The 26,333-nt window shown below is 52.5% G+C and overlaps 1 protein-coding gene across 1 annotated transcript in view; it reads left to right on the forward strand.

Annotated features, from left to right (window-relative positions):
• Positions 1-22,519, forward strand: part of ZW10 (zw10 kinetochore protein) — a 36,355-nt gene extending 13,836 nt beyond the window's left edge. Inside the window, exons 6-16 of the mRNA XM_029075368.1 lie at positions 1,079-1,231; positions 2,747-2,938; positions 3,970-4,133; positions 4,692-4,874; positions 6,589-6,827; positions 11,578-11,649; positions 14,295-14,464; positions 15,491-15,621; positions 18,135-18,266; positions 18,838-19,040; positions 21,912-22,519. Coding sequence (XP_028931201.1) covers positions 1,079-1,231; positions 2,747-2,938; positions 3,970-4,133; positions 4,692-4,874; positions 6,589-6,827; positions 11,578-11,649; positions 14,295-14,464; positions 15,491-15,621; positions 18,135-18,266; positions 18,838-19,040; positions 21,912-22,032 — 1,760 coding nt within the window. The 3' untranslated portion in view covers positions 22,033-22,519. The remainder of the gene's footprint in view (positions 1-1,078; positions 1,232-2,746; positions 2,939-3,969; positions 4,134-4,691; positions 4,875-6,588; positions 6,828-11,577; positions 11,650-14,294; positions 14,465-15,490; positions 15,622-18,134; positions 18,267-18,837; positions 19,041-21,911) is intronic.
• Positions 22,520-26,333: the final 3,814 nt, after the last annotated feature.

Consider the following 26,333-nt stretch of genomic DNA (forward strand, 5'->3'; position numbering starts at 1 on the left):
AGGTGACCGAGGCGCAGAGAAGTGACTCGCCCAGACTCACACAGATAAGTGGCAGAGCCGGGATTCGAACCCATGACTCTGACTCCCAAGCCCGGGCTCTCTCCACCGAGCCACGCTACAGCGCTCTGCTTACAGAAAGCGCTCGGTCGACCGACCGACCGACCGACCGACCTCCTGGCGGAGCGGAGCCGGCCGTGACCCCCGCCCAGCCCCGCGTGTGGGCGTGCTCCAAACTGGACCGCGTCGGCGATCAGTCGATCGTATCTGTCGAGCGCTTACCGTGCGCAGAACGCTACGCCGAGCACGGAAGAGTACAGCGTAAGGGAGGTGGTAAGACGCGTTCCCCGCCCGCAGCGCGTTTCCAGTCTAGAGGGCCCTTGAGAAGTCGGGTCGCCGGTAGGTAGTCGTCAGTCAGTGGTATTTATTGAGCGCCTGCCTGTGAAAGACCCCCGGGCCACGTCCTCCCGCCGTCCCGGAACGCCCTCCCTCCTCACCTCCGCCAAACCCATTCTCTTCCCCTCTTCAAAGCCCTGCTGAGAGCTCACCTCCTCCGGGAGGCCTTCCCGCACTGAGCTTCCCCTTTTCCCTCTGCTGCCTCTCTGCTCCTCCCCCTCTCCCTTCCCCTCCCCTCAGCACTGTGCTCGTCCGCTCATTGGTATATATTTTTATTACCCTATTTATTTTGTAAACGAGATGTCCGTCCCCTCGATTCTGACTGTTGGTATTGTTTTAATGAGATGTCCATCCCCTCGGTTCTATTTATTGCTACTGTTTTGGTCCGTCTCCCCCGATTAGACCGTAAGCCCGTCAGTGGGCAGGGACCGTCTCCGTCTGTTGCCGTTTCGTCCATTCCAAGCGCGTAGTCCGGGGCTCTGCACATAGTAAGCGCTCAGTAAATACCGTTGAATGAATGAACGGATGTACCGGGCGCTCGGAGACTGCAGCGGAAGACTAGCCAGACACCTTCCGTGCCCACAACGAGCTTACGGTCCAGTCGCCGGCCCCGCCGCTCCGGGCCGTGGAGATACCTGGCGGCGACCGTCGGTTGAACCGACGGCTGCTCTTCCCTCCCTTTCAGAGGTCAGCAGCCTGGAGTCCGTCCTGCGGACCGAATTCCACCTGCGCACCGAGCCCCCGAAGGAGGAGGAAGAGACCCCGGCGCCACCCATCGGGGCTGTCCTCTTAGCCCTGGCTATTCTCGGGGAGCTGCACGCGAAGCTGAGATCTTTCAGTAAGGCGAAGCCCTGTTCGGTCCAAGGGTCCGGGGGGGGGGGGATTCGGGAGGCGGCCGAGACGGTGCGGGGGTCTGGGACGGGGACTCACCCCGCACCGGTGGGCTTCGATTTACCGCTCATCGCCCGGGCGTCTCCCTCCCCGAGCTCCTTCCCTCGACGGTCAGGTTCGGTCCGGTTTCTTTTCGACGGGCTCCTCCGGTTCGGTTTGGTGGCTGTTCGGCGATGGGCTTTAAATCTAAAGAGACGCAATGGGGCAGCACTGGTGTGGAGCGAGGGGATGCGCGTGGTGGGAATAATGGGATTTATTAAGATAGCACTCATTATGTGCAGAGCGTTGTACTAAGCACTGGCAGAGAATACACAGACACACACGGAAGTAGAAAGAGTCCCTGTCCCTCAGGGGGCTCGCAATCTAAGATGTTTGGGGGTATGGGCTTTGATAAGAATAAGAATAATAATAATAGCAGTGGTACTTGTTAAGCACTTACTCTGTGCCAAGCACTGTTTAATCAGTGGGAAGCAGCGTGGCTCAGTGGAAAGAGCCCGGGCTTGGGAGTCAGAGGTCATGAGTTCGACTCCCGGCTCTGCCGCTCGTCAGCTGTGTGACTGTGGGCGAGTCACTGCACTTCTCTGTGCCTCAGTTACCTCATCTGTAAAATGGGGATTAATGATAATAATGATAATAATAATAATGTTGGTATTTGTTAAGCGCCTCCTATGTGCCGAGCACTGTTCTAGGCGCCGGGGGAGATACAGGGTCATCAGGTCGTCCCACGTGAGGCTCACAGTCTTCATCCCCATTTTAACTGTGATTAACTGTGAGCCTCACGTGGGACGACCTGATGACCCTGCTTATCTCCCCCCCCGGCGCTTAGAACAGTGCTCTGCACGTAGTACGCGCTTAACAGATACCAACATTATTTAAGCACTGGGGTAAATACAAGTTAATCAGGTTGGACACGGTTCCTGCCCCTCATGGGCCTCACGTTCTTCATCCCCATTTTACAGACGAGGAACTGAGGCCCAGAGAAGTGAAGTGACTTAACCGAGGTCACACAGCAGTCAAGTGGCAGAGCAGGGATTAGAACCCAGGTCCTTTAGACTTCTAGGCCCGGGCTCTCTTCACTGAGCCGCGCTGCTTCTCCCAGCTTCCCCCTTCTGGGAGTCAGAAGGATCTGGGTTCTAATCCTGGCTCCGCCACCTGTCATCTGCGTGACCTTGGGTGAGTCACTTCCCTTCTCTGGGCCTCAGTTCCCTCATCTGTAAAAAAAAATAAAAAAAAAAATAAAAAAAATTGGGGATTTAGACTGTGAGCCCCATGTGGGACATGAACTGTGTCCAACCTGATTACCTCCTATCTATCCCAGTGCTTAGAACAGTGCCTGGCACATAGTAAGCGTTTAACAAATACCATATAAAAAGAAGCCACGCCGCTCTACTCCAGTGATCCAGGATCTTTTTCGAATAATTCTTCGAGTGATATTCGAGAGCTATTCGGGTCTCTTCTCCAGGCCAACTGCTGCTGAATTGCGTCCTGAAACCTCTGGTATATTACCCATCCCTTCACGCTGTGGTGGACATCCAGCCCGACACGGTCATCCTGCGTTTCGAATCCGTGGCTTCCGACTTGGAACGACCATCCCCCCCGGAGGTTTTCAGCAAGATCCAGTTGGTGCTGGAAGTTCTTTGCGAACACCTGCTGAGTACGTAGTCCAGTGGGAAGTGGTTTCTCGCTTGCGGGGATTGGGCTCGAAGCTCAAAGGGTTTTAAAAAGTCCTTTTTTTTTTTAAAAAAAAAAAAAAAAAAGAGAGAGACCGTTTTAGAGGAACAGCATGGGTTCTAATCCTGCCCGGGCCACTGGCTTGCTGTGTGACTTTAGGCAAGGCACTTCACTTCTCTGTGCTTCAGCCACCTCGTCTGCAAAATGGGGATCGAGACTTGGAGCCCCACATGGGGCAGGGACTGTGTCCGACCCGACTCGGGCACAGAGAAGTGAAGTGACTTGCCCAAGATCACCCAGCAGGCAAGTGGTGGAGCCGGGTTTAGAACCCAGGTCCTTCTGACTCCCAGGCACGTGCTCCATCCACTAGGCCGTGCTGCTTCCTAAAGGTATTTATCGAGCGCCTACTGGGTGGAGAGCACCGTACTGAGCGCACGGGAGAGCACGATACAACCGAGGTAGCCACGTTCCCTGCCCGCAGCGAGCTTACAGTCCTCTTGTCTTAACTTGGGCAGATGGTGGGAGCTGGAGGGATTTAGCCTTGAATTTACTTATTTGTAATAATGTGCGTCTCCCCCTCTGGACTGTAAGTTCGCTGTGGGCAGGGAATCTGTTTATTGTTATGATGCGCTCTCCCGAGTGCTTAGCGCAGTGCTCTGCACACAGGCGGCGCTCAATAATAACAACAGTAATGTTGGTATTTGTTAAGCGCTTACTACGTGCAGAGCTCTGTTCTAAGCGCTGGGATAGGTGCAGGGTAATCAGGTTGTCCCACGTGGGGCTCGCAGTGTTCATCCCCATTTGACAGATGAGGTCACTGAGGCCCAGAGAAGCGAAGTGACTCGCCCACAGTCACCCAGCTGACGAGTGGCAGAGCCGGGATTCGAACCCCTGACCTCTGACTCCCAAGCCCGTGCTCTTTCCGCTGAGCCACGCTGTTTCTCAGTAGATGTGACTGAGTGCTTGAACGAAAATTTACATATGAAAGCATGCACCTTTTTCCGGGGAATCTAGACCTTCCTCGTGGGGACGACTCGGAAGACGACAAGACCTCGAAGATGGTGCTGGCCGAGATCTTGGGTGACATGATCTGGGAAGACATGTCCGAGTGCCTCATTCGAGACTGTTTGGTTTATTCCATCCCAACCAACAGCAGCAAATTAGAACAGTATGAAAAGGTAAGATTGGAGATGCCTCAGTAGACTGGCACACGTATCTTTTCTTTTTCTTTCGTATTCGCTCTAAGTGCATCTTAAGGTGAGTCAGATCATTAAACAGTAGCGGAATGAAATGCCCTATAATCTTCTGTTCCCTCCGGGTCTGCCTGTGGAAGTACTCTTTTCTGTGCAGCCTGGATGTTAATAACAATTTTTTTTTATTATTATTTGGAGTTGCCACAGGAAGGCTGACAAGTTGATACAAGCGGTGGGGAACGTTCCAATTGGATTTCTTTTCGGTGTTTCTCATGACCTGGGCTGATAAGTGTGGCACCTTGGCTGGGAGATGGGATTCGGGATTGCTTTTACGTGCCCTCCTCCAGGGAGTTTTAATGCGGATAAATGGTGTCCGAAAGGGGCCACGATAGCTTTGGGGAATTTCACCTCGTGTCCCCGATCCCACCGTGTCTCCCCGGCCGTCCCGAGCCGCCAACTGAATTTTGAAATACGGGGAACTCGGTGTGCGATTGTGCCCTTTTCCCGTGTTCTCTGCTCCTCCTCTCCCCTCCCCTCTGTCAGGTGATAAAGTCCACGGAAGAATTCGAAAATGCTCTCAAGAACATGAGGTTTCTGAAAGGCGACGCTACCGATTTGCTGAAGTACGCCCGGAATGTCAATTCTCATTTTGCAAATAAAAAATGCCAGGATGTGATTGTGGCAGCCAGAAACCTGATGACCTCGGAAATTCACAACACTGTGAAGGTGCCGGTATTATTCAATGGGGATGATGCGTTCGAGGCTGCTAATTAACGAAAGAAGGCAATTTATCACCCCTAAACTCAGTCTCAGGCCGGTATCCAGCTCGTCCCTTTATTTGCAGTATGAAAGTGCGTGACGGGTTTATGGAATGACGGGGGGGAATGCAGTTATTTTTATAAAATTGCTTGATTCTCTTCCAGGCTCAGGAGTGATAAGTTTTTGCTATTCCGGTTGCTATGAATGTGAATCCAGGCTTATTGTACATTGACGTGAGAGTTAAAAGTGTTTTAAGAGTTATCTAACACCTTGATTTGGGGCTGCACCTTTGAAATTTTCGTTCCTCATACTAGTACAAATGAATTGTTTCTCCAAGCTGAACTTTTGCACGATCCTGGGCAGAGAGTCGGGCATTTTCTTTTCTTTTTTATTACTATTCATTCATTCAATAGTATGAACTGAGCGCTTACTGTGTGCAGAGCAGTGTACTAAGCGCTTGGAATGTACAAATGGGTAACAGATAGAGACGGTCCCCGCCCTCTGACGGGCTCACGGTCTAATCGGGGGAGACGGACGGACAAGAACAGTAGCAGTAAATAGAATCGAGGGGATGAACATCTCATTAAAACAACAGCAAATAAATAGGATCGAGAACAAGCGCTCACTGTGTACCAGTCGTCGTTCTGCGTGACACGGAGTAATTAGGTTGGATCCGGTCCGTGTCCCACATGGGTGTCTCAGTCTTAATCCCCACTTTGCATCTGAGGTACAGAGAAGTGAAGCGATTTGCCCAGGGTCACACAGCAGATGGGTGGTGGAGCTGGGATTCGAACTCGGGTCCCCCGACTCCCAGGCCCACGCTCTAACCTGTAGGCCACGGAGCTGCTTTTAAATAGAATCGGGCGTTTGTCTAAAACTCTGCCAGATAAAGTATTCTGGGGGGGAAGAAACCTATAAATTGGAACCTGTAGCACGGTGGAGAGACCGTAAATCGGACGTTGCTGCCGAGATTGAGAGGACGTTAAGGCCTCCGCTGACCTCGCTCACGGTTTTTTTTTATGGTATTTGTTAAGCGCGCAATGTGTGTCAGACACTGTTCTAAGCACGCAGGTCGATTGAAGTTTCTCGAGTCAGGTCGAGAAGCAGCTCGGCTCAGTGGAAGAGGGCCCGGGCTTGGGAGTCGGAGGTCATGGGTTCGAAAACCCGGCTCTTCCACTTGTCAGCCGTGTGACCGTGGGCAAGTCACTTCGCTTCTCTGTGCCTCAGTTCCCTCATCCGCAAAATGGGGATTAGCTGCGAGCCTCACATGGCACAGCCTGATCACCCTGAATCTCCCCCGGCGCTTAGAACAGTGCTCTGCACATAGTTAGCGCTTAACACATACCAACATTATTAAGTTAATCAGACCGGATACGGTCCCCGTACCACGTGGGGCTCCCGGGCTAAGAGGGAGAGCAGGTATTCGAACCGCATTTTACAGTGGGGGGGAACTGCGGCCCAGAGAAGTGAAGTGAGTTGCCCAAGGTCACACAGCAGGCAGCCGGCAGAGCCGGGATCAGAACCCGGATTCTCCGTCTCCGAGGCCCGGGCTCCCGCCGCTCGGCCCCGCCTACCCCGTAGACGTGTGGCCCGGGTGGTGTCGAAATAGCGCGTGTCGTTTTCCCGGAGCTTCCCGAGGCCGGCAGATTCTCCGGCAACGTGGACATCTTGTGTTTCCTAGATCTCCCCGGACTGCCGGGTGAGGCTGCCCGACTTACCGGGGCTCGAGACGGACAGCGGACGCAAACTGCAGAAGGAGGCCAGAGCCGGCCCCGACGACGGGATGAATTTGGAGCCGGAAAGCAAACTCGGCGAGCGTTCGTTCTCCCTGCCCGAGTGCCGCATCAGCGAGTCTGTGGAGAAATTGATGGCGCTGGCCTATCGGACCCTCCTGGAGGCCACGACCAGCACCGAGCAGTGGTGAGAATTCATCTTTTGTTCGGAAGAGTTCTCGGGGGATGTTCTGGCTGTTTGAGCCTGCCGGCGGATTGACTCTCGGGTGCCCCCGTTTGTAAAATACATTTTCCAAGCGATAAATATCGGTTTATCTTCCTCGGTGAGCCAGGCCTCACTTAGGGAGTAGCCTCTGGAACCCTAGGAAGGATTCCCCATCTCTTTTCTAGGCAGGTAGCAACGGCGTTGGTATTTGTTAAGCGCTTACTACGTGCGGAGCACTGTTCTAAGCGCTGGGTGGAGACACAGGGTCATCGGGTTGTCCCACGTGAGGCTCACCATTTTAATGCCCATTTTACAGGCGAGGTCACCGAGGCACCGAGAAGGGGAGCGACCCGCCCACGGTCACACAGCTGACGAGTGTAGAAATAGTAATAGTGTGAATCAATCAGTCGATCGTATTTATTGAACCTGTACCGTGTGCAGAACGCTGTACTGGAGCGCTTGGGAGAGTACAGTACAACAGAAACGTTCCCTGCCCGTAACGAGCTTACAGTCTACAGGACGGTAGTACTAAGGGATGATAATAATAATAATAATAATAATAATAATAATAATAATGATGGCCTTTGTTAAGCACTTCCGATGTGCCGAGCACTGTTGTAAGCGTTGGGGTAGATAGAAGGTAATCAGGTTGTCTCACGAGGGGCTCACCGTCTCGGTCCCCATTTTCCAGATGTGGTCACTGAGGCACAGACAAGTCAGGTGACTCGCCCAAAGTCACACAGCTGATAAGTGGCGGATCCGAGATCAGAACTCACGACCTGTGACTCCCGAGCCCGGGCCCTTCCCACTAAGCCAAGCCGCTTCTCTGGAGGCCTGGGTATCAAAAGGACCCGGGGTTCCCATTTCGGCTCCTCCGTTTGTCTGCTGCCGCTTGACCTTGAGCAAGTCACTTAACTTCGGTGGGCCTCAGTTACCTCATCCGGAAAATGGGGATTGGGACCGTGACAGGGCCTGTGTCCGACCCGATTTGTACCTCAGTGCTTAGAACAGTGCCCGGAAAACGGTAAGGGCTTAAGAAATACCCCCATTGTTCTTGTAATCATAATAATGCTATTCTCTCGAGTGGGGTGAAGGCACCCTGTGTGCATTTTCCCTCTTCCGAATTCCCGCCGCACTTAACCTCTGCCTCATTCCCTCCTTAGAGGTGATCACTCTTGGTTTCAGCTTCCTAATTACGGAGGCCGGGTATGAAATGAAAAAGGTCGTGAGCCTCACGGGCACTTTCACCTAAGGGTTGCGCTTCATTTGCCCTGACCCCGCGTCTTCGTTTCGAATAGTCCCTTTTAAGCGGGCTCCCCTGATTCTCTGTGTGTGCAGTGGGAGGGACTTCTGCCAAAGTGCAATTCAGCCGTTCAGTCGTTATATTAAACCTAATGCCTACCCCGTAAGCCCCTGATATTCACCCATCCTCAGCCCCACAGCACTATTTTTGTATTTTCTCTTGTTGTATCTAAGCACTTACTGTATGCCGGCCATCGTACTAAGCGCAACCTAATAGATTGAACACGGTCCATGTCCCACAGTGAGACTCCCAGCTTTAACCCCCATTTTACAGAGAAAGTAACCGAGGCACAGAGCGTTTCAGTGACTTGCCCGAGATCAGAACCCCGGTCCTCTGATTCCCAGTCCCATGCGCTTTCCGCTAAGTCACGCTGCTTCTCAGCACTTAGGTACGGAGTTGTTTATTTTAATGCTCACTCCACCGCTACTCTCTCAGGCACGTAGTACACAGGAAGCACACAATCGGCACACAGTCAGCGCTCGATAAATACCACTGATTGGTTGATTTTTGCCACCTCCACTTGCGGCCTCCTTCCCCGCCCAAGAGGCAGAAAGACAGAAGCAGAGCTTCCGCAACCTTCGCCTATTAAAGGAGACTCTTTGATCCAGCAGAGTGATCCGGGGCACAGCGCTTATTGCAGCGTGTCAGAACCCTGTGGATGGGATGCAGCCTTCTCATCTAAAATCTACCAATCTGAATTTCTCTTTCTACCCCTATTTTTTAACCTTCCCTCCCTCTTTTAGTGTAAAGATGATTGCACGGCAGCGATAGGGCAAAGGTCGGTCGCTATCTGTCAGTTTATCGACTAGATGCGCCGAACACCGTACCGGGTGCTCGGGAGGGAACCCTTCAGGAGAGTGTAGAATCTATCAGTGATACTGACTGAATACTTACTGTTTGTGGAGCACTTTACTAAGCGCTTGAAGGGCCGGTTGGGGAAGGAGTGGGAAAAGGAGGAAGCCGAGAAGCAGCGTGGCGTAATAATAATGTCGGTATTTGTTAAGCGCTTACTATGTGCAGGGCACCGTTCTAAGCGCTGGGGTAGACACGGAGGAATCGGGCCGTCCCACGTGGGGGCTCACGGTCTTCATCCCCATTTTACGGACGAGGGAACTGAGGCCCAGAGAAGTGAAGTGACTTGCCCACAGTCACACAGCTGACAGGTGGCAGAGCTGGGATTAAGCTGGCCTAGTGGATAGATCACGGTCACGGGTTCTAATCCTGCCTCAGCCACTGGTCTGCTCTGCGACCCTGGGCAAGTCACTTCTCTGGGCCTCGGTTCCCTCATCTGGAAAAGGGGATTGAGACCGTGAGTCCCCTATGGGACAGGAACTGTGTCCAGCCCGATTTGCTTGTATCTATTCCAGCATTCAGTACAGTGCTTGGCACGCAGTAGGCACTTAACAAATGCCACAGTTGTTATTACTGAAACTCCGAATGTCCTTCGATCAAATGAATACCTCTGTCTTCCCTAGACTGTAAGTTTGTTATTCATTCAGTCGTATTTACTGAGCGCTCACTGTGTGCAGAGCACTGTACTAAGCGCCAGTTATAATAAGGTTGGTATTTGTTAAGCGCTTACTATGTGCAGAGCACTGTTCTAAGCGCTGGGGTAGACCCAGGGGACTCAGGCTGCCCCACGTGGGGCTCACAGTCGTGATCCCCATTTTACAGACGAGGGAACTGAGGCCCAGAGAAGTGAAGTGACTTGCCCACAGTCGCACAGCTGACAGGTGGCAGAGCTGGGATTCGAACTCACGACCCCTGACTTTGTGATGGGCAAAGAACTTGTGTACTGATCCTGTTGTACTCTCCCAGGCGCTTAGTACAGTGCTCTGAGCGTAGTGAGCGCTCAGTAAATACCACTGACGGGTTGATGTACCTTGGCCTTGACCTTTGCAGTGGGTATCCGAAAGTCAATCAGTCGGTCTTATTTATTGAGTGCTGACTGTATGCAGAGCACTGTAGTAAGCACTTGGGAGAGTACAGTGCAACAGACACGTCCCTTGCCCCCAGTGAGCCTACAGCCTAGAGGGGGAAACAGACAGAAATATCAATAAATTATGGCTATGCGGGTATGTGCGGGGCGGCTTGGACGGGACTGAATAAAGGGAGCAAGTCAGGGTGACACAGAAGGGAGTGGAAGAAGACGAAAGGAGGACTGTTCGGGGAAGGCCCCTTGGACGTAATAATAATAATAATAATGTTGGTATCGGTTAAGCGCCTACTGTGTGCCGAGCACCGTTCTGAGCGCTGGGGGAGATACAGGGTCATCGGGTCCCATGCGGGGCTCACGGCCTTAATCCCCGTTTTCCAGATGAGGCAACCGAGGCACCGAGAAGTGAAGTGACTTGCCCAGAGTCACACGGCTGACAGGTGGCGGAGCCGGGATTAGAACCCGTGGCCTCTGACTCCTAGGCCCGTGCTCTTTCCGCGCTGCCGTTCGTGGCCTGGCTCCGTTGAAGAGGTGATTGTCCAGATCTCTGTCCTTGGAATTATTAGCCAATTGAGATTTGGAAATCGATCCATCGCGTTTATTGAGCACTTACCGTGGGCCGGGCGCTGTACCGAACCCTTGGGGGAGTTCGGTATAAGAGCCGGTAGACGTGTTCCCCGCCTACAAGGAGCCGACGGTCTAGAGGAGGAGGTGGACGTTAAAATGTGTCATGGACGTGTTCATAAAGGCTGTGGGGCGGGTGGTGGGGTAAATATCAAGCGCTCAAACTTATATAACCCCAGATGCGAGCGTGATGCAAAAGGGAGAGGAGGTAGGGGAAACGAGGGCTTAGTCAAGGCTTCTCGGAGGCCAAGAGGTATTTAGACGTGAGCCCCGTACAGGACAGGGACGGTATCCAACCTGGTTGACCTGTATCCACTGCAGCGTGCAGAACGGTATTTGGAACGTAGAAAGCACTCGAGAGGTACTATTAAAAAAAAAAAAGAAAATGAAGTAAAGCCCTGAAGGCGGGGAGAGCGATGGTCTGTCGGGTATGAACGGGGACGGGGTTCCAGGCCAGAGGGAGGATGTAGGCAAGGGGACAGCGGCGAGAAAGACAAGATGGAGGTACGGCGTTGGTGTTGGGAGAGCAAAGCGAGCTTGCTGGGTTGTAGTAGGGAATTAGGTAAAATAAGAGAGGGCAAGGGGATCGAGTGCTTTGAAGCCAACCGTGAGGAGCAGATTAGCCCAGATTAGAAACTGGTTGCGAGATACAGCCGGCTAGATTAACCGTACTGCCCCATAGCATTGAAATCCAGCGTCCTTTTGCAAACAGAATTTCACTGATGGCTTTCGCTTAAAATGCATTTCTTTGGAATTTTCCTCATTTTCAACACTTCATTAAGAAGGCTCTGGTTCCATTTATTCTGAAATTACTGCAAATGGAAAAACTGCCTTTGGTTTAAATTGGCCCCTTTTTGTTCTCTCCACAGTGCCGTTCAGCTGTTCTACTCAGTGAGAAATATCTTCCACCTGTTCCACGATGTCGTGCCAACCTATCACAAGTAGGTGGTCATCTCACTTATTTCTGTGTAGGTCTCGGCACCCACGAGGTCGGCAACTCACCCGTTGTATTTTCCCGGTGAGAACAGCTCACCAGTCGTAGTTTACTGATGAGAACAGCTTTACTGGTGAGAAAAGCTTGCCTGTCATATTTTACTGGTGAGAACAGTTGGCCAGACGTATTTTACTGGTGAGAACAACTCACCGTCAGTTTTTACTGGTGAGAACGGCTCGCCAGTCGAATTTTACCGGTGAGAAAAGCTCACCGGTGATGATAATAATCATGTTGGTATTTGTTAAGCACTTACTATGTTCCGTGCACTGTTCTGTGCACTGGGGTGGATTCAAGGTGATCAGGTTGTCCCACATGGGGGTTCACAGTCTTAATCCCCACTTTACAGATGAGGGACTGAGGCACAGAGAAGTTAAGTGACTTGCCCAGAGTCACACAGGTGACGTGTGTGGGAGCCGGGATTAGAACCCACGACCTCTGACTCCCCAAGCTCATGCTCTTACCGCTGAGCCACGCTGCTTAGTATCTTACTGGTGAGAACGGCTTACCGATCATAGTTTACTAGAGAGAAAGGCTCGTAGGTTGTATTTTACTGGTGAGAAAGGCTCGCCGGTGTTATTTTACTGGTTAGAACAGCTCACCCGGTCGTACTTAAATGGTGAGAACAGCACGCCAGCTGTATTTTATTCGCGAGAATAGTTCACCATTCATATTTTGCTGGTGAGAGCGGCTCAGCCGGTCATATTTTACTGTTGAGGACAGCTCGCCAGTTGCACTTTACCGGTTAGAGAGGCTCGCCGGTCTATTTTCCTGGGCGGAACGGCTCAACCGGTCGTATTTTACTGTTGAGAACGGCTCGCCAGTTGCACTTTACTGGTTAGAGAAGCTCGCCAGTCTCTCTTCCTGGGGAGAACGGCTCGTCGGTCGCATTTTATCGACGAGAACGGCTCACCGGTCAGATTTTACTGATGAGCCTAACTGAGCTCGGCTGACGAACTGCGATGAAGAGAGAAAGCAGTTCTGCAAAAATTTAGAAAGTCTCATCTCAGTTTACCAACTTCTGACAAACTGATTACAGTGGGTGATTTGTTAATATTCGAGTTGGTTAATTGCTGGAGAAGCAGAGTGACCCAGTATAGAACCCAGGCTTGGAAGTCAGAAGGACCTGGGTTCTGATCCCGGCCCCGCCACTCGTCTGCTGCGGGACCTTGGCCAAGTCACTCACTTCTCTCTGCCTCAGTTACCTCGTCTGTGAAAAGGGGATTGAGACTCTGAGCCCCGTGGAGGGCATGGACTGTGTCCAACCTGATCAACTCGTCTCTTCCCCAGTACCTGGCACATAGTAAGCGCTTAACAAATGGCATTATAAAAGGGGTTCGTAGCGATGTCCCAAAGTCAGAGAAAGTCACTGGACCGCGTGGGTTAGGGGGACAAAATAGCGAAGAGTACCTTTACTTGGTAATTGTGCCAGATATCTCAAGATCCCTAAAACCAATTACTAGCCGTGCAACAAAAGAAAAACCATTCTGAAAGCACCCACCATCAAAACGGTGACAGCTCTGATCCAATCTGTTGCCGAATTGTACATTCCAAGCGCTTAGTACAGTGCTGTGCACACAGTAAGCGCTCAGGAAATACTGTTGAATGAATTCACTTACAGTGCGGCAGAGGAAACTCCAGTGATGTTTTTGTTTCGTTTTTTTCTTTAACTTTTATGGTATTAAGCACCTACTCTGTGCCAGGCACTGTACTAAGCTCTTGGGTAGATGCAAGATGATCAGGTTGGGCGCAGTCCTTATCCCACATGGGGCTCGCAGTCTTAGCCACCATTTTATAGATGAGGTGACGGAGGAACAGAAAAGTGAAATGACTTGTCCAGGGGCAGCCGGCAGACCATTTTTTATTTTTTACCTCTGCTGCACTCTCCCGAGTCTTAGTAGAGTGCTCTTCGCCGTACTAAGCACTGGGGTCAATAAAATAGTAATAATGTTGGTAGTTGTTAAGCGCTTACTATGTGCAGAGCACCGTTCTAAGCGCCGGGGTAGATACAGGGTAATCGGGTCGTCCCCCGTGAGGCTCACGGTTAATCCCCATTTTACAGATGAGGTAACTGAGGCACCGAGAAGTTAAGGGACTCGCCCACGGTCACCCAGCTGACAAGGGGCGGCGCCGGGAGTCAAACTCATGACCTCTGACTCCGAAGCCCAGTCTCTTTTCCACTGAGCCACGCTGCTTCCCAAACAGTATAACATAATCAAGTTGGACACAGTCCATGTTCCACCTGGGCTGACAGTCGTAATCCCCATTTTCCAGATGAGGTCACTGAGGCCCAGAGAATGAAGTGACCTGTCCAGAGTCACAAGAGCGGACAGGTGGTGGGGCCAGAATTAGAAGCGAGTCCTCCGATTCCCATACTCGTGCTCTTTCCACTAGGCCACGCTGCTGCTGCCGTTTCTGTTTTCCCAAGATGAACAGCCATTCGATTCAACCTGTCCCTCCTTGGGGACCTTCTCGCATCCAGGGTGTGGGCTCGCCGTCTCCGTGAAACGCGTTGGCGGGGACGACCGCGTCTCCGCAACTAGTCTGACTTGTAGCGCGTGTCTCTCTCTCGTCCTCCCCCTCCCTCCGGTTAAGGGAGAACCTTCAGAAACTGCCCCAGCTGGCTGCCATCCACCACAACAACTGCATGTACATCGCTCACCACCTGCTGACCCTCGGCCACCAGTTCAGAGGGCACCTCGCCTCGGTCCTCCGCGATGGTGCCATGACGTTCGTGGACCTCGTGCCTGGATTCAGGCGACTGGGTAATTCCCGCCTCTCCCAGCCGAACACGGGTCCAGAATAACAATAATAATAATAATAATGTTGGTATTTGTTTGGCGCTTACTATGTGCCGAGCACTGTTCTAAGCGCTGGGGTAGACACAGGGGAATCAGGTAGTCCCACGTGGGGCTCTCAGTCTTAATCCCCATTTTACAGATGAGGGAACTGAGGCACCGAGAAGTGAAGTGACTTGCCCAAAGTCTCTCTCTCACAGCCCAAGGTTTCCGTCCCTGCTGGTGGAGTTCCGGAAGGGGGCCGTGAACCGGGTCGTGAAGCGGGAGGTCGGCGAATTCGCAAGGGCGGGCCGTGACTTCATTTAGCCAAGCGAGCGTACCTCGGGCACTTCGCGACGTGATTTCGCGGCACGTCACGGTTCCAACCTGCATTGCGGGCGTGCAGTGGAAACACCGCGTCGGTTATGTCAGCGGAATGACACGCGAGAGGATCGGTATTGTGACAGCTCCGGGAGCGTCGTTGAGAACGCCGGTGCTTATTCTGCGGCAAAACCCGAGAGAGCTATTCCTCTGTCGCCTCCCACCTCCCGAGCTTTTCTGGAGATTATTAAAAGTCAAAGAGTGAAACGGAGGATAAACTAACATATTTATTTTAACGATAGCTTGGTGGGAACAAGGAATCTATACGTTTCTCTTAGTCCGGTACCTCAGCTCTTGCCTCGGGTAGTGTAGAGGAATCAGGAGAATGCAAACCTTCCCCGTTCCATGATCGAGACTCAGAGGAGCCATTATTTTTATTTTATTTTTTTTTTGGGGGGCCCGGCTCCGTTTCTGGGTAAGATGTGCTTTGGGTGGCTCGTTATCCTGGAAAAAAGCCCGTTGCTTTAAAAGTTAATCTCTCTGTTCACATTTGGGTAAGAGTCAAGGTGCGAACAAACAACGGCGTTCAGGTATCTGGGACAAATTCACCGTTTCCTCCCTCCCATCCTTATCTCGCGACGTGCAGGGCAACCGCGTTCCCGGTGACTCTCTCCACCTTCTTTCCCACCACAGGGACAGAGTGTTTTTTGGCTCAGATGCGGGCGCAGAAGGGAGAACTCTTGGAAAGACTTTCGAGCGCCCGGAATTTTTCCAATATGGACGACGAAGAAAATTATTCGGCGGCCAGCAAGGCCATCCGGCAGGTGGGGGACTCTGTCTGACCTGCTTATCTTGGATCTACCCCGGGGCTCGGTACAGTGCCGGGCACATAGTATGCGTGTGACAGAGACCACAGTGAGATCGTTACTATTGATAATAAAGTCAATAAGCACTCGGATGGGTACAAGCAAATCGGGTCGGACACAGTCCCTGTCCCACGTGGAGCTCACAGTCTTCACCCCCATTTTACAGATGAGGGAACAGAGACCCAGAGAAGTAATAATAATAATAATAATAATGTTGGTCTCTGTTAAGCGCTTACTATGTGCCGAGCACCGTTCTAAGCGCTGGGGTAGACATAGGGGAATCAGGTCGTCCCACGTGGGGCTCACGGTCTTCATCCCCATTTTACAGATGAGGGAACTGAGGCGCAGAGAAGTGAAGTGACTCGCCCACAGTCACACAGCCGACAAGTGGCAGAGCTGGGATTCGAACTCATGAGCCCTGACTCCAAAGCCCATGCGTGCTCTTTCCACTGAGCCACGCAAGTAATAATGTTGGTATCGGTTAAGCACTTACTATGTGCAGAGCACTGTTCTGAGCACTGGGGTAGACACGGGGGAATCAGGTTGTCCCCCGTGGGGCTCACAGTCTTAATCCCCAGTTTTTACAGGTGGGGAAACTGGGGCCCGGAGAAGTGAAGTGACTTGCCCACAGTCACACAGCTGACAAGTGGCAGAGCTGGGATTCGAACTCATGACCTCTGACTCCAAAGCCCGGGCTCTTTCCACTGAGCCACGCTGCTTCTCGAAGTGAAGTGGCGTGACACACAACAGGCAAGCGGTGGGGCTGGGATCAGAACCCGGGTCTTTTTGACTCTCAGGCCCTTGCTCTATCCACTAGGCCATGCTGCTTCTCTGACGATTGGTTAGTGTAATAATAATAGCCCGTATCATATTATAATAATAATATTAACTTGTAGGTTCTGTGTCCTTTCCTTCAATGCCGGCTGACTGGGTCCATACGACAGAGGAGATGGAGACGCTGTGTGTTTCCCGTAGGAAGTCCCCGAATGCCCGGTGGGGTGAAGAGTGGAGGTAGTCAATCAGAGAAGCAGCGTGGCCTAGTGGAAGGGATTGGGTCTGGGAGGCCAGAAGGACCTGGGTTCTAATCCCGGCTCCGCCACCTGTCTGCTGCCGTGTGACCTCGGGCAGGGCACTTCACTCACCTGAGCCTCTGTTCCCTCGTTTGTAAAATGGGGCTGAAGACTGTGAGCCCCATGTGGGACGGGAACTCTGCCCAGCCCGATCTGCTTTGTATCCACCCGAGCGCTTAGTGCCCGGCACGTAGTAAGCGCTTAACAAGTGCCCCAATTATTGTTATTAAGTGCCTACTGCGGGCAGATGTATGGCCGTGTATTTTAGACTCTGAGCTTGTTGTGAGCAGGGAATGTGTCTCCTGTTACACTGTACTTTCCCAAGCGCTTAGTATAACACTTTGCACGCAAGTAAGCGTTCAGTAAATACAACCGAATGAATGAATGAATACATTGTAGATCACATCGGTGGTATTTATTGCCCGCTTTCTGTGTGCAGAACACTGCACTAAGCGTGAGCCCGTTGCGGGCGGGAATCGTCTCTCTCTGTTGCTGAGTTGTACTTTCCAAGCGGTTAGTACAGTGCTCTGCACAGAGTAAGCGCTCAGTAAATACGATTGAATGAATGAATGAATCACCAAAATTCACCCAAGGATTGGTCTGGGTTTCTTGGCCCTCTCTGGAACTTTTGAGGGAAATTGAAAGAATTGAGGAAAGACATCTGAAATTAGACCTCATTGCAGTAGCTGGTTGGGTCTGAAAGGACAGGAATATAAATGCATGTATTAAATACAGTGACCGCAGAGCTGATATAGTTTGATGAGGCGTTTATATGTCATCATTTTATTTTATTTCATTTTTATCATTTATTTCCCTTTTTTCTTCCTCCTTATATTGTAACGAGCAACTTATTAAAGTATTTAACAGACTATAGTACACCTCAGGTAGATACTATAAGAAAAAATGAATTTGGCTTCTTTGAGAGAGCGGAAAGAGAGCCGTTCTTTGGTTGGCTGGATTTCTAAGGACGGTTTTCCCTTTTTGGAAAACCAAAACCACTTCAGAATGCTACATGAGGGCAGTTGAGAAAAAGTACCTTCTCCGCAACATCTTCGGTCTTCTGGGTCCAGGCAGTTGCAGGCAGGGTCTACCAACTCTGTTCTAATTGGACAGACACGATCCCCGCCCTCGAGGAGTTTGCAGTCAATGCGTGCCTTTAGCCGGAAGACAGATCTGGTCACGGGAAACCGGAAATAGGAAATGTGATTCCGATGCCTCCTGCAGCTTGGGAGAGCCCTCTCTACCACGGTTTCCCCTTCAGCCGCAGAGGGTCTGGCGGGAACGGTCACGGAGGTGGGATAGATACGGTCCAAAGTCGCCGAGTCTGGATCGGTTAGACGGGCGCCCTCCGCTCCCTCCCCCCACCTTCCGGGTAAAAGTGAGACGGGGCTCCTCGTTCAGGTGCTGCACCAGCTGAAGAGGCTCGGGATGGTGTGGCAAGACGTACTTCCGGTGACCGTCTACTGCAAGGCCATGGGAACTCTGCTCAGCACGGCACTGGCCGAGATCATCGGGCGAATCACCGCCCTGGAGGTAAGGCCCGAGGCTCCGCGGGGGGTTATTTTGCGGGGCTCACACGGGGGTTCTAGCACGCGTCTCTGAGCCTTCTCTCGGGCCCTACGACCCACCGCGTATCTCACATCCAGTCCAGCAGGTGATCTCTGAACAAGAGGCAGCTCCCCGCCTCACTGAGTCCCAGACGGGGGAGAGCGAGCGGGCGCGTGCAGGGAGGTGACCTGCCCTCAGCCGGCAGACGCCCCAAAAGCGTAAACCGCCCCGACCCCGACTCGTAATAACGTCCCCCGCTCTGCGGCACAAACCGCGCCCTAGTCCACCCGAGGAACGGGCCTTTCCAAGCGGGCAAGATAGATTGCCGACAATCCGCGGAAACATAGTCATGTGTCATTCCAGCTTCAGAGCGATGTCAAGACGTTGATGGGGTCGGGTGTCCGCCGGGGCGGGCCGAAACCGGTTGGAATAATGTAAAGCGGTGGTCCACCCACCTCTAATCAGAGGGAGGACGCTGGGGATTCATCACGGTTCCCTCCCCGCTCCCGCCCCTCCCCCCCCCCCCCCCCCCCGGGCCCCTCGGACACTTCTCCAGGACATCTCCACGGAGGACGGCGACAGGTTGCACTCGCTGTGCCGGACGTTGGTGGAAGAAGGGCCCCAGGTGTTTGCGCCTGTTCCGGATGAAGACGCGAATCGGAAATATCGGGAGGAGGTCCCCGTCTACGTCCCCAAGTGGATGGCCTTCGGAGAACTGATGGTGATGCTCCAGGCCAGCCTGCAAGAAATCGGAGATAGGTGCGTGGGCCTTTTCCGCGGTGGAGGCGGCCAGCTAGTTAGCCGGTCCTGGCGGGGTTTGTTGAGGTGCTTCCTGAATGGTTTAACGCCGGGTCAGATCCGAGTTGACCGCGATGGACCCCGATCCCTGCCCCACATGAGGCTCCCGGGCTAAGAAATAGAATGAGAGAGTATCTCGTCCCCATTTTACGGTTGAGGAAACTGAGGCGCAGAGAGGCTAAGACTTTTTGTTATGGTATTTGATGAGCGCTTACTATGCGCCAGGCACTGTTCTAAGCACTGGGGTAGATACGTAATCAGGTTGGACACGGTCCACGTCCCACATGGCATCAATCCCGGTCTCGGTCCCCTTTTTACAGATGGAGTAACTGAGGCACGGAGGCCACACGGCAGTGAAGGGGCAGAGCTGGGATTAGAACCCAGGTTCTGAGACTTTCCCCAGGGTCACGGGGCGGCCCAGTTCTTTCCACTCGACCGCAGTGCCCCCTCACAGCTGCAAGGAAACGGTAGTGCTCTTAACTTTGCTCTGTTCCTTCAAATAGGTGGTATCTGAGCACCCCCTGGGTGCGGCTCACTGTTCTGGGCACTCGAGAAGTGCAAAATAAACAGAGTGAAAGTTCCCTGCCCACAAGAAGTTGACACTCTTTTTACAATTTTTTTAATCTCTTAAAGTGTTCCTTCCCTATTTGGGAAAGTTGGGGAATGAGGGTGGGCCCTAATATATAACACTCGGAAGGCTTTTCCCATTTCTGAATTGCTCCTGAGAGTGGATTCATGACCCGGATCTCATTTCCTCGAGTCTTTTCCTCTCTACGACAGGGAAACTGTTCCCTTTTTGCTTTCTTTCGGTCTTAACCGTAAGCTCCCTGTGGGCAGGGAACGTCTCTACCAACTCTTTGGAATCGTACTCTCCCAAGCTGCTCGTACGGTGCTCTGCACACAGTGAGCGCTCAGTACCACTGATTGATCGCTCCTTTGGGGCCCAACTCGGACCCAAAGAACAGAGCCCCCAAAGGCATCAATAAATTACGTACTGAAGTCAGGCGTCGCGGGCGGGGGGGGGGGGGGGGGGGGGGGGGACTAAAGCAAGTTGTGTCTGTGGGAAATAGGAAGCGTCCCTCTCCGGTTGGATCTCAGGTGCTTTGCCGGATTTCAACTCCATAAAGCTATTCATCCCATTTGGGAAAGATTCAGCGTTTCTTGAAAAGGCAGGAAGGTGTTTTCAGAAGATAATTTCCTGCCCCACTCTCTCCTCAGAGCATCCGTTACTCTTTGAGCCCCCATTCTGTGTAGCGCCGTAGCCGTGTCACAATCGTTCAGTACAGTGCTGGGCACGTAGTGAGCGCCCAACAGATACCGTTGTTGGTATTATTCAGCTGCCAGAGTTTCAAGGAATCCTGCGGCTGACCCAACTAAGCCTCACCCCAACTCTGGCGGACTCACTTGTGAGCTCGCTGTTGGGAGGGAGTGTATCTGTTACATTGTTCTATTGTACTCTCCCGAGTGCTTAATGCAGTGCCCTGCCACAGTAAGCGCTTAATAATAATAATAAATAATAATTATCGAGGTATTTAAGTACTTTGTACTAAGCACCGCTCATGTAGAAGTTAATCGGGCTGAACACAGGCCCCGTCCCACAAGGGGCTCACGCTCTTAAGCCCAATTTTACAAGTGAGGTAACTGAAGTGAAGTGACCTTCCTAAGGTCACACAACAGACGGGGCGGAGCCGGGATTAGAACCCAGATCCTTCTGACTCCCGGGCCTGTGCTCTGTCCACCGAGTCACAATGCTTCCTAAATACAGTTGACTGACTGAACCCGTTATGGTCTGTGTGACCCCTTATGCAGCGCTCAGGAGGAACGCATCTGCTGATCCTGTTGCATTGTCCTCTCTCAAGCACTTAGTATAGTGCCGTGTACATAGTGAGCGCTCAGCAACGTGGCTCAGGGGAAAGAGCCTGGGTTTGGGAGTCAGAGGTCATGGGTTCTAATTCCCGCTCTGCCGCTTGCCAGCCGTGTGGCTTTGGGCAAGTCACTCAACCTCTCTGAACCTCAGTGACCTCATCTGTAAAATGGGGATTAAGACTGTGAGCCCCACATGGGACAACCCGATCACCTTGTATCCCCCCCCCCCCCCAAGCGCTTAGAACAGTGCTTTGCGCATAGTAAGCGCTTAACAAATACCACCATTATTATGAATAAATACCCCTGAGAGCTCTTCGGGGGGGGACCTCCTGCTTTTGAGAGCTGGCTTTGTGTCCACTTCCTCTCCCCACGTGGCCAACTGCTTTGACCGCTCTGCTGTGGGCTTCAGTTGGAGATGTCCGTCAGCGTCCAGGGTCCGAGCTGAACTTCTGTGTGCCTCAGTTACCTCATCTGTAAAATGGGGATTAAGACCGTGAGCCCCGCGTGGGACGGTCTGATCACCTCGTATCCCCCCAGCGCTTAGAACAGTGCTTTGCACATAGTAAGCGCTTAATAAATGCCATCATTATAATTATTATTAACTTCATCGGGTGTTCTTCCATGTCTGGAATTGACCTGTCTGGTTCCCTTGAACGCCCTTAAAGGCTTGGGTCCAGTTAACTGTGCATCGGAGGGTTGAGAAGCAACAGGGGCTACTGGATAGAGCTCGGGCATGGGGTCAGGAGGACCTGGGTTCTAATTCCGACTCTGCACCCCGAGTGCTGTGTGACCTTGGGTAAGTCACTTCACTTCTCCAGTTACCTCATCTGTAAAATGGGGATTGAGACAAAGTGTGGGACGGGGACCGTGCCCTACCCGATTAGTTTGTATCTACTCCGGCACGCACTTAGAGAACAGTGCCTGGCACACCTTAAGCGCCTAATGGGCTCGCGTTTCCTCTTGCAGGTGGGCGGATGGGAAAGGACCCCTGGCAGACACGTTCTCCTCCAGCGAAGTGAAGGCTTTAATCCGGGCCCTGTTCCAGAACACGGAGAGAAGAGCCGCCGCCCTTGCCAAGATCAAATAGCCTCCCGCTCTCCCCGCGGGAGCGGTGGAAGCGTCCTAAGGAAGTTAGGGCCCAGTCTTCCCACTCGGTTTCTAGGGAAACCCCCTCTGGCCCGGAGGAAGTCGCGCTGAAGCGGCCGGTCGGCTCCGAACGCGATCCCGTCGGGACGTCTGCGGTTGGACGGCGAGGCCGGGGGTGGAGGGGAGAGGAGCTCCTCCCCTCTCGATTCCCCTTACCCTGAAATTCGACAGGAACGGTAGGGCAGCAACACACCCTGAGCCTCCCTGGCCTTCCTGAGTGGAATAGCGTGAACACACCGACTCTGGATTTAGGTTGAAGAGCTGACCGTGGGCCGCCGAGGGGAACTTCTCCGGGCCGTGGGTAAGACTGACGCTGCGTGAGGAATATATTTTTTCTTGTCAAATTGTGCTTCGGGATGGTATTTTTGCCTTGCGGGTAGTAAACTATTCCTGTACAGTACCTTTCCAATAAAGATCATCTGACAGAGTTCTGGGAGGACGGTGTTTACTGCTCGGAAGCCTGTGAAGGAAGAGATGCCTACAGGTGTCCGTCGTCCTCCCCCCCCGTCATAAAAGAGCGTCTTTTTCCGGACATTCAAGGACGGCATAGAGGCTGGGTCAGGCAGTCGGCTTTATGGAGCGCTTACTGTGTGCAGAGCGCCGTACTGAGCACTCGGGAGAGTACAGTACAACAGTAAACAGACCTTTTCTACCCACAACGAGCTCACGGCCTGAAGGGCGAGCGTCTCCTGATGCCCAGAAGGGCTTTTAAGAGGAGCCATTCAGCCCTTGTACAGGAGATGGGTTTGTTTTTTTGCTATCTTGGATAGAGCGATCCTCGTACAAAGTCGGACCCGTACCTCACCGTGGTGGGACGGGGAGATAGCCAAGAAGCAGGAGCATACTGGCAGGGGCTGGGCCTTTGGGGGTGACTGACCCTGACTGGAAAAAAAAAAAAAAAACCCCTCAGGGTGTCCTGTGTGGTGGCTGGGCTCAGCATGCTGAAAAATTCATTCAGTTGCATTTATCAAGCACTTACCGAGGGTAAAGCACTGTACTAAGCGCTTGGGAGAGCACAATGCAATAATAGACACACCGCCTGCCCAAAATGAACTTAGAGGAGGCAGGAAGAAGGGAAAGGGAGCAGGGTAAAGGAAGGGGGGAGAGTTGGTGAACACAATCCCTGCCCACAAGGAGCGTTCAGTCTACAGTGGGAGACAGAGAAGGGAGTTCCAGGCCAGAGTGGGTATGAGAGCAAGAGGATATCGTCACCTAGAACTGCTTTTCAGCCATTAGACTGTAAACTCCCGGTGGGCAGGGCAAGTGCCCGCCAGCTGTGCTGTACTGAACTCTCCCAAGTGCTCAGTACGTGCTCTGCATACAATAAGCGCTCAGTAAGTACCGCTGATTGATTGATCAGGAAATGCCAGTCACCCATCATTTCCCACTGAATCGATGGTTACTCTAGTTCTATTTTCCCAAAGCATGAGGTTCTTAAAGAATGTAACCGTGGGAAAAACTCCCCGGTCTTTTCCGTCCGGAAGGCCTGGGTGGGAGAACCTATCGTGCCTCGGGGAAGAGAATAAACAACTTGGGACCCTAAAATTTGTGAGCCCCATTTGGGACAGGGACTGTGTCCAACCCGATTAGCTCGTTATCTACCCCGGCGCTTAGCACTCTAAGGGAAGAGCACGGGCCTGGAAGTCACAAGATGTGGGTTCTGATCCTGGCTCTGCCATAAGTCTGCTGTGTGACCTCGGGCAGGTGACTTCACTTCTCTGTACCTTAGTTACCTCATCTGTAAAACATGGATTAAGACTGTGAGCCCCGCGTGGGACGAGGACTGTGGCCGTTGTGATTATTTTGTGTCCACCTCAGTACTTATGGATAGAGCATAGACCCAGGAGTCAGAACAGTAATAATAATAATAATAATGTTGGTATTTGTTAAGCGCTTACTATGTGCAGAGCACTGTTCTAAGCGCTGGGGGAGGTACAGGGGAATCAGGTTGTCCCGCGTGAGGCTCACAGTTAATCCTCATTTTACAGGTGAGGTAACAGACACAGGGAAGTGAAGTGACTCGCCCACAGTCACACAGCTGGCGAGTGGCAGAGCCGGGGTTCGAACCCATGACCTCTGACTCCGAATAATAATAATGTTGGTATTTGTTAAGCCCTTACTATGTGCAGAGCACTGTTCTAAGCGCTGGGGGAGATACAGGGTAATCAGGTTGATCCCCCCCGTGAGATCAACGAGAAGTGAAGTGACTCGCCCACAGTCACACAGCTGGCAAGTGGCAGAGGCAGGATTTGAACCCATGACCTCTGACTCCCAAGCCCGGGCTCTTTCCACTGAGCCGCGCTGCTTCAGAAGGGTTCTAATCCCAGCTCTGCCCCTTGTCTGCGGTGTGACCTTGGGCAAGTCACTTCACTTCTCCGTGCTTCAGTTACCTCATCTGTAAAATGGGGAATGAGACTGCGAGCCCCTTAGGGAACAGGGACTTTGTCCAGCCCGATATGCTTCTATCCACCCCAGCGCTTAGCAAAGCGCCTGACAAATAGTAGGCACTGAATACATACCATTATTATTATTAATAATAACGATTGGTACATAGTATAGTAAGCGCTTAACAGACAGCATTAAAAAATGAGTGGGTCATATTACCTTTCTAAAAAGGGAATAAGATCCCCATTCTCGGGATTTTGGAACAATACCTCTTCGGTAAAGTTGGCCTCGGTCTCTGGAGGTATCTCTGACAGAAGCAAGCTCATTCAATAGTATTTATTGAGCGCTTAACTATGTGCAGAGCACTGTACTAAGCGCTTGGGATGAACACGTCGGCAACAGATAGAGACGGTCCCTGCCGTTTGACGGGCTTACGGTCTGATCGGGGGAGACGGACGGACGGGAACAATGGCACTAAGCTCGGGGAGGGGGGACTGGAAATCGCCATTCCCTGGCCCGTTTCGTGTAACAGCAGATGCGTCGTTCCGCGCACAAGCTGTCATCGTCGGCCAAGTGCCGCGTTTTCCCGTGCGAAGGTCGGGAGGTCCCTCCCTCTGTTCTGCCCAATCTTCCGCTGGCGCCAGGTGAGGCGAAGCCCAGCAGCGTCGTCGGTGCCAAGGCGACCCACCGCCCCGCTGGCCCTTCACCTGGGCCGTCGTTCGTCTCTTCTAATGAATTGTTTTGGGCCCGTGGGGCCCGGCGTTGGGCGGCGGGGGCCACCGGCTGCCCCGATGCTCCTCGCAGGCAGGGCTGCGACGAGAAGCCAGGACGGATCGGGGCCGTCGCTTAGGTTTATCTCAGCGGGACAGCCGGAGAGTCGGCGAGAACTCGTCGTGGCTGGTGGGATTCGGGATCTGACTTTAGCGGCGGGGATTCTCCCTCGGGGCCTGGGGAAGCAGCGAGGCCTAGTGGATAGAGCACGGACTCGGGAGTCAGAAGGACACCTGGGTTCCAATCCCGGCTCTGCCTCTTGTCTGCTGTGTGACCTTGGGCAAGTCACTGTACTTTCTCTGGGCCTCAGTCACCTCATCTGTCAAATGGGGATTAAGACTGTGAGTCCCATGTGGGACGTGGACTGGGTCCAACCCGATTACCTTGTATCTATCCCAGCACTCAGAAGAGTGCTTGGCAAATAGTAAACGCTTAACAGAAACCGTTGGAAAAAAAAAAAAAAAAGGTCTGGGAGCAGACCAAGGGGAGGCAGGTGAGTCTTGGCATCGGTGCCGTTTTCAAATCGATTTTCGATTGTATTCGGTTCGCTTTGAGACACGGCGTGGCCAAATGGAAAGAGTTCAGCACTGAGAGTCCCGGTTTCTAATCTTGCCTCTGCCACGTGCTTGCTGCGTGACCTTTGGCAAGACACTCGGCATCTCTGGCCCGGAACGCCCTCCCCCTTCGTATCTGACAGACGATCGCTCTCCTCACATTCAGAGCCTCATTCAAAGCACATCTCCTCCAAGAGGCCTTCCCCGACTGAGCCGCCGTTTTCCTTTCTCCCACTCCCTTCTGCATCACCCTTCAACTTGGATTTGCTCCCTTTAACCACCCCTCCCTCAGCCCCAAAGCACTTAGGTGCATATCCACGATTCATTTATATCAATGTCCGTTTCCCACTATCGACTGTAAGCCCACCGTGGGCAGGGAACTTTACCTACTGATATACCGTACTCTCCCAAGAGTTTAGTACAGTTCACCGCACACGGTAAGTGCTCAAGAAATCGGATTGACTCTCTGGACCTCAGTTTCCTCCCTCCCCTTCGGATTGTGATCCCCATGTGGGGCGGGGACTGCGCCCTG

This window comes from Ornithorhynchus anatinus, chromosome 11 (genome assembly GCF_004115215.2).
Source record: "Ornithorhynchus anatinus isolate Pmale09 chromosome 11, mOrnAna1.pri.v4, whole genome shotgun sequence".
Taxonomy (NCBI): Eukaryota; Metazoa; Chordata; class Mammalia; order Monotremata; family Ornithorhynchidae; genus Ornithorhynchus; species Ornithorhynchus anatinus.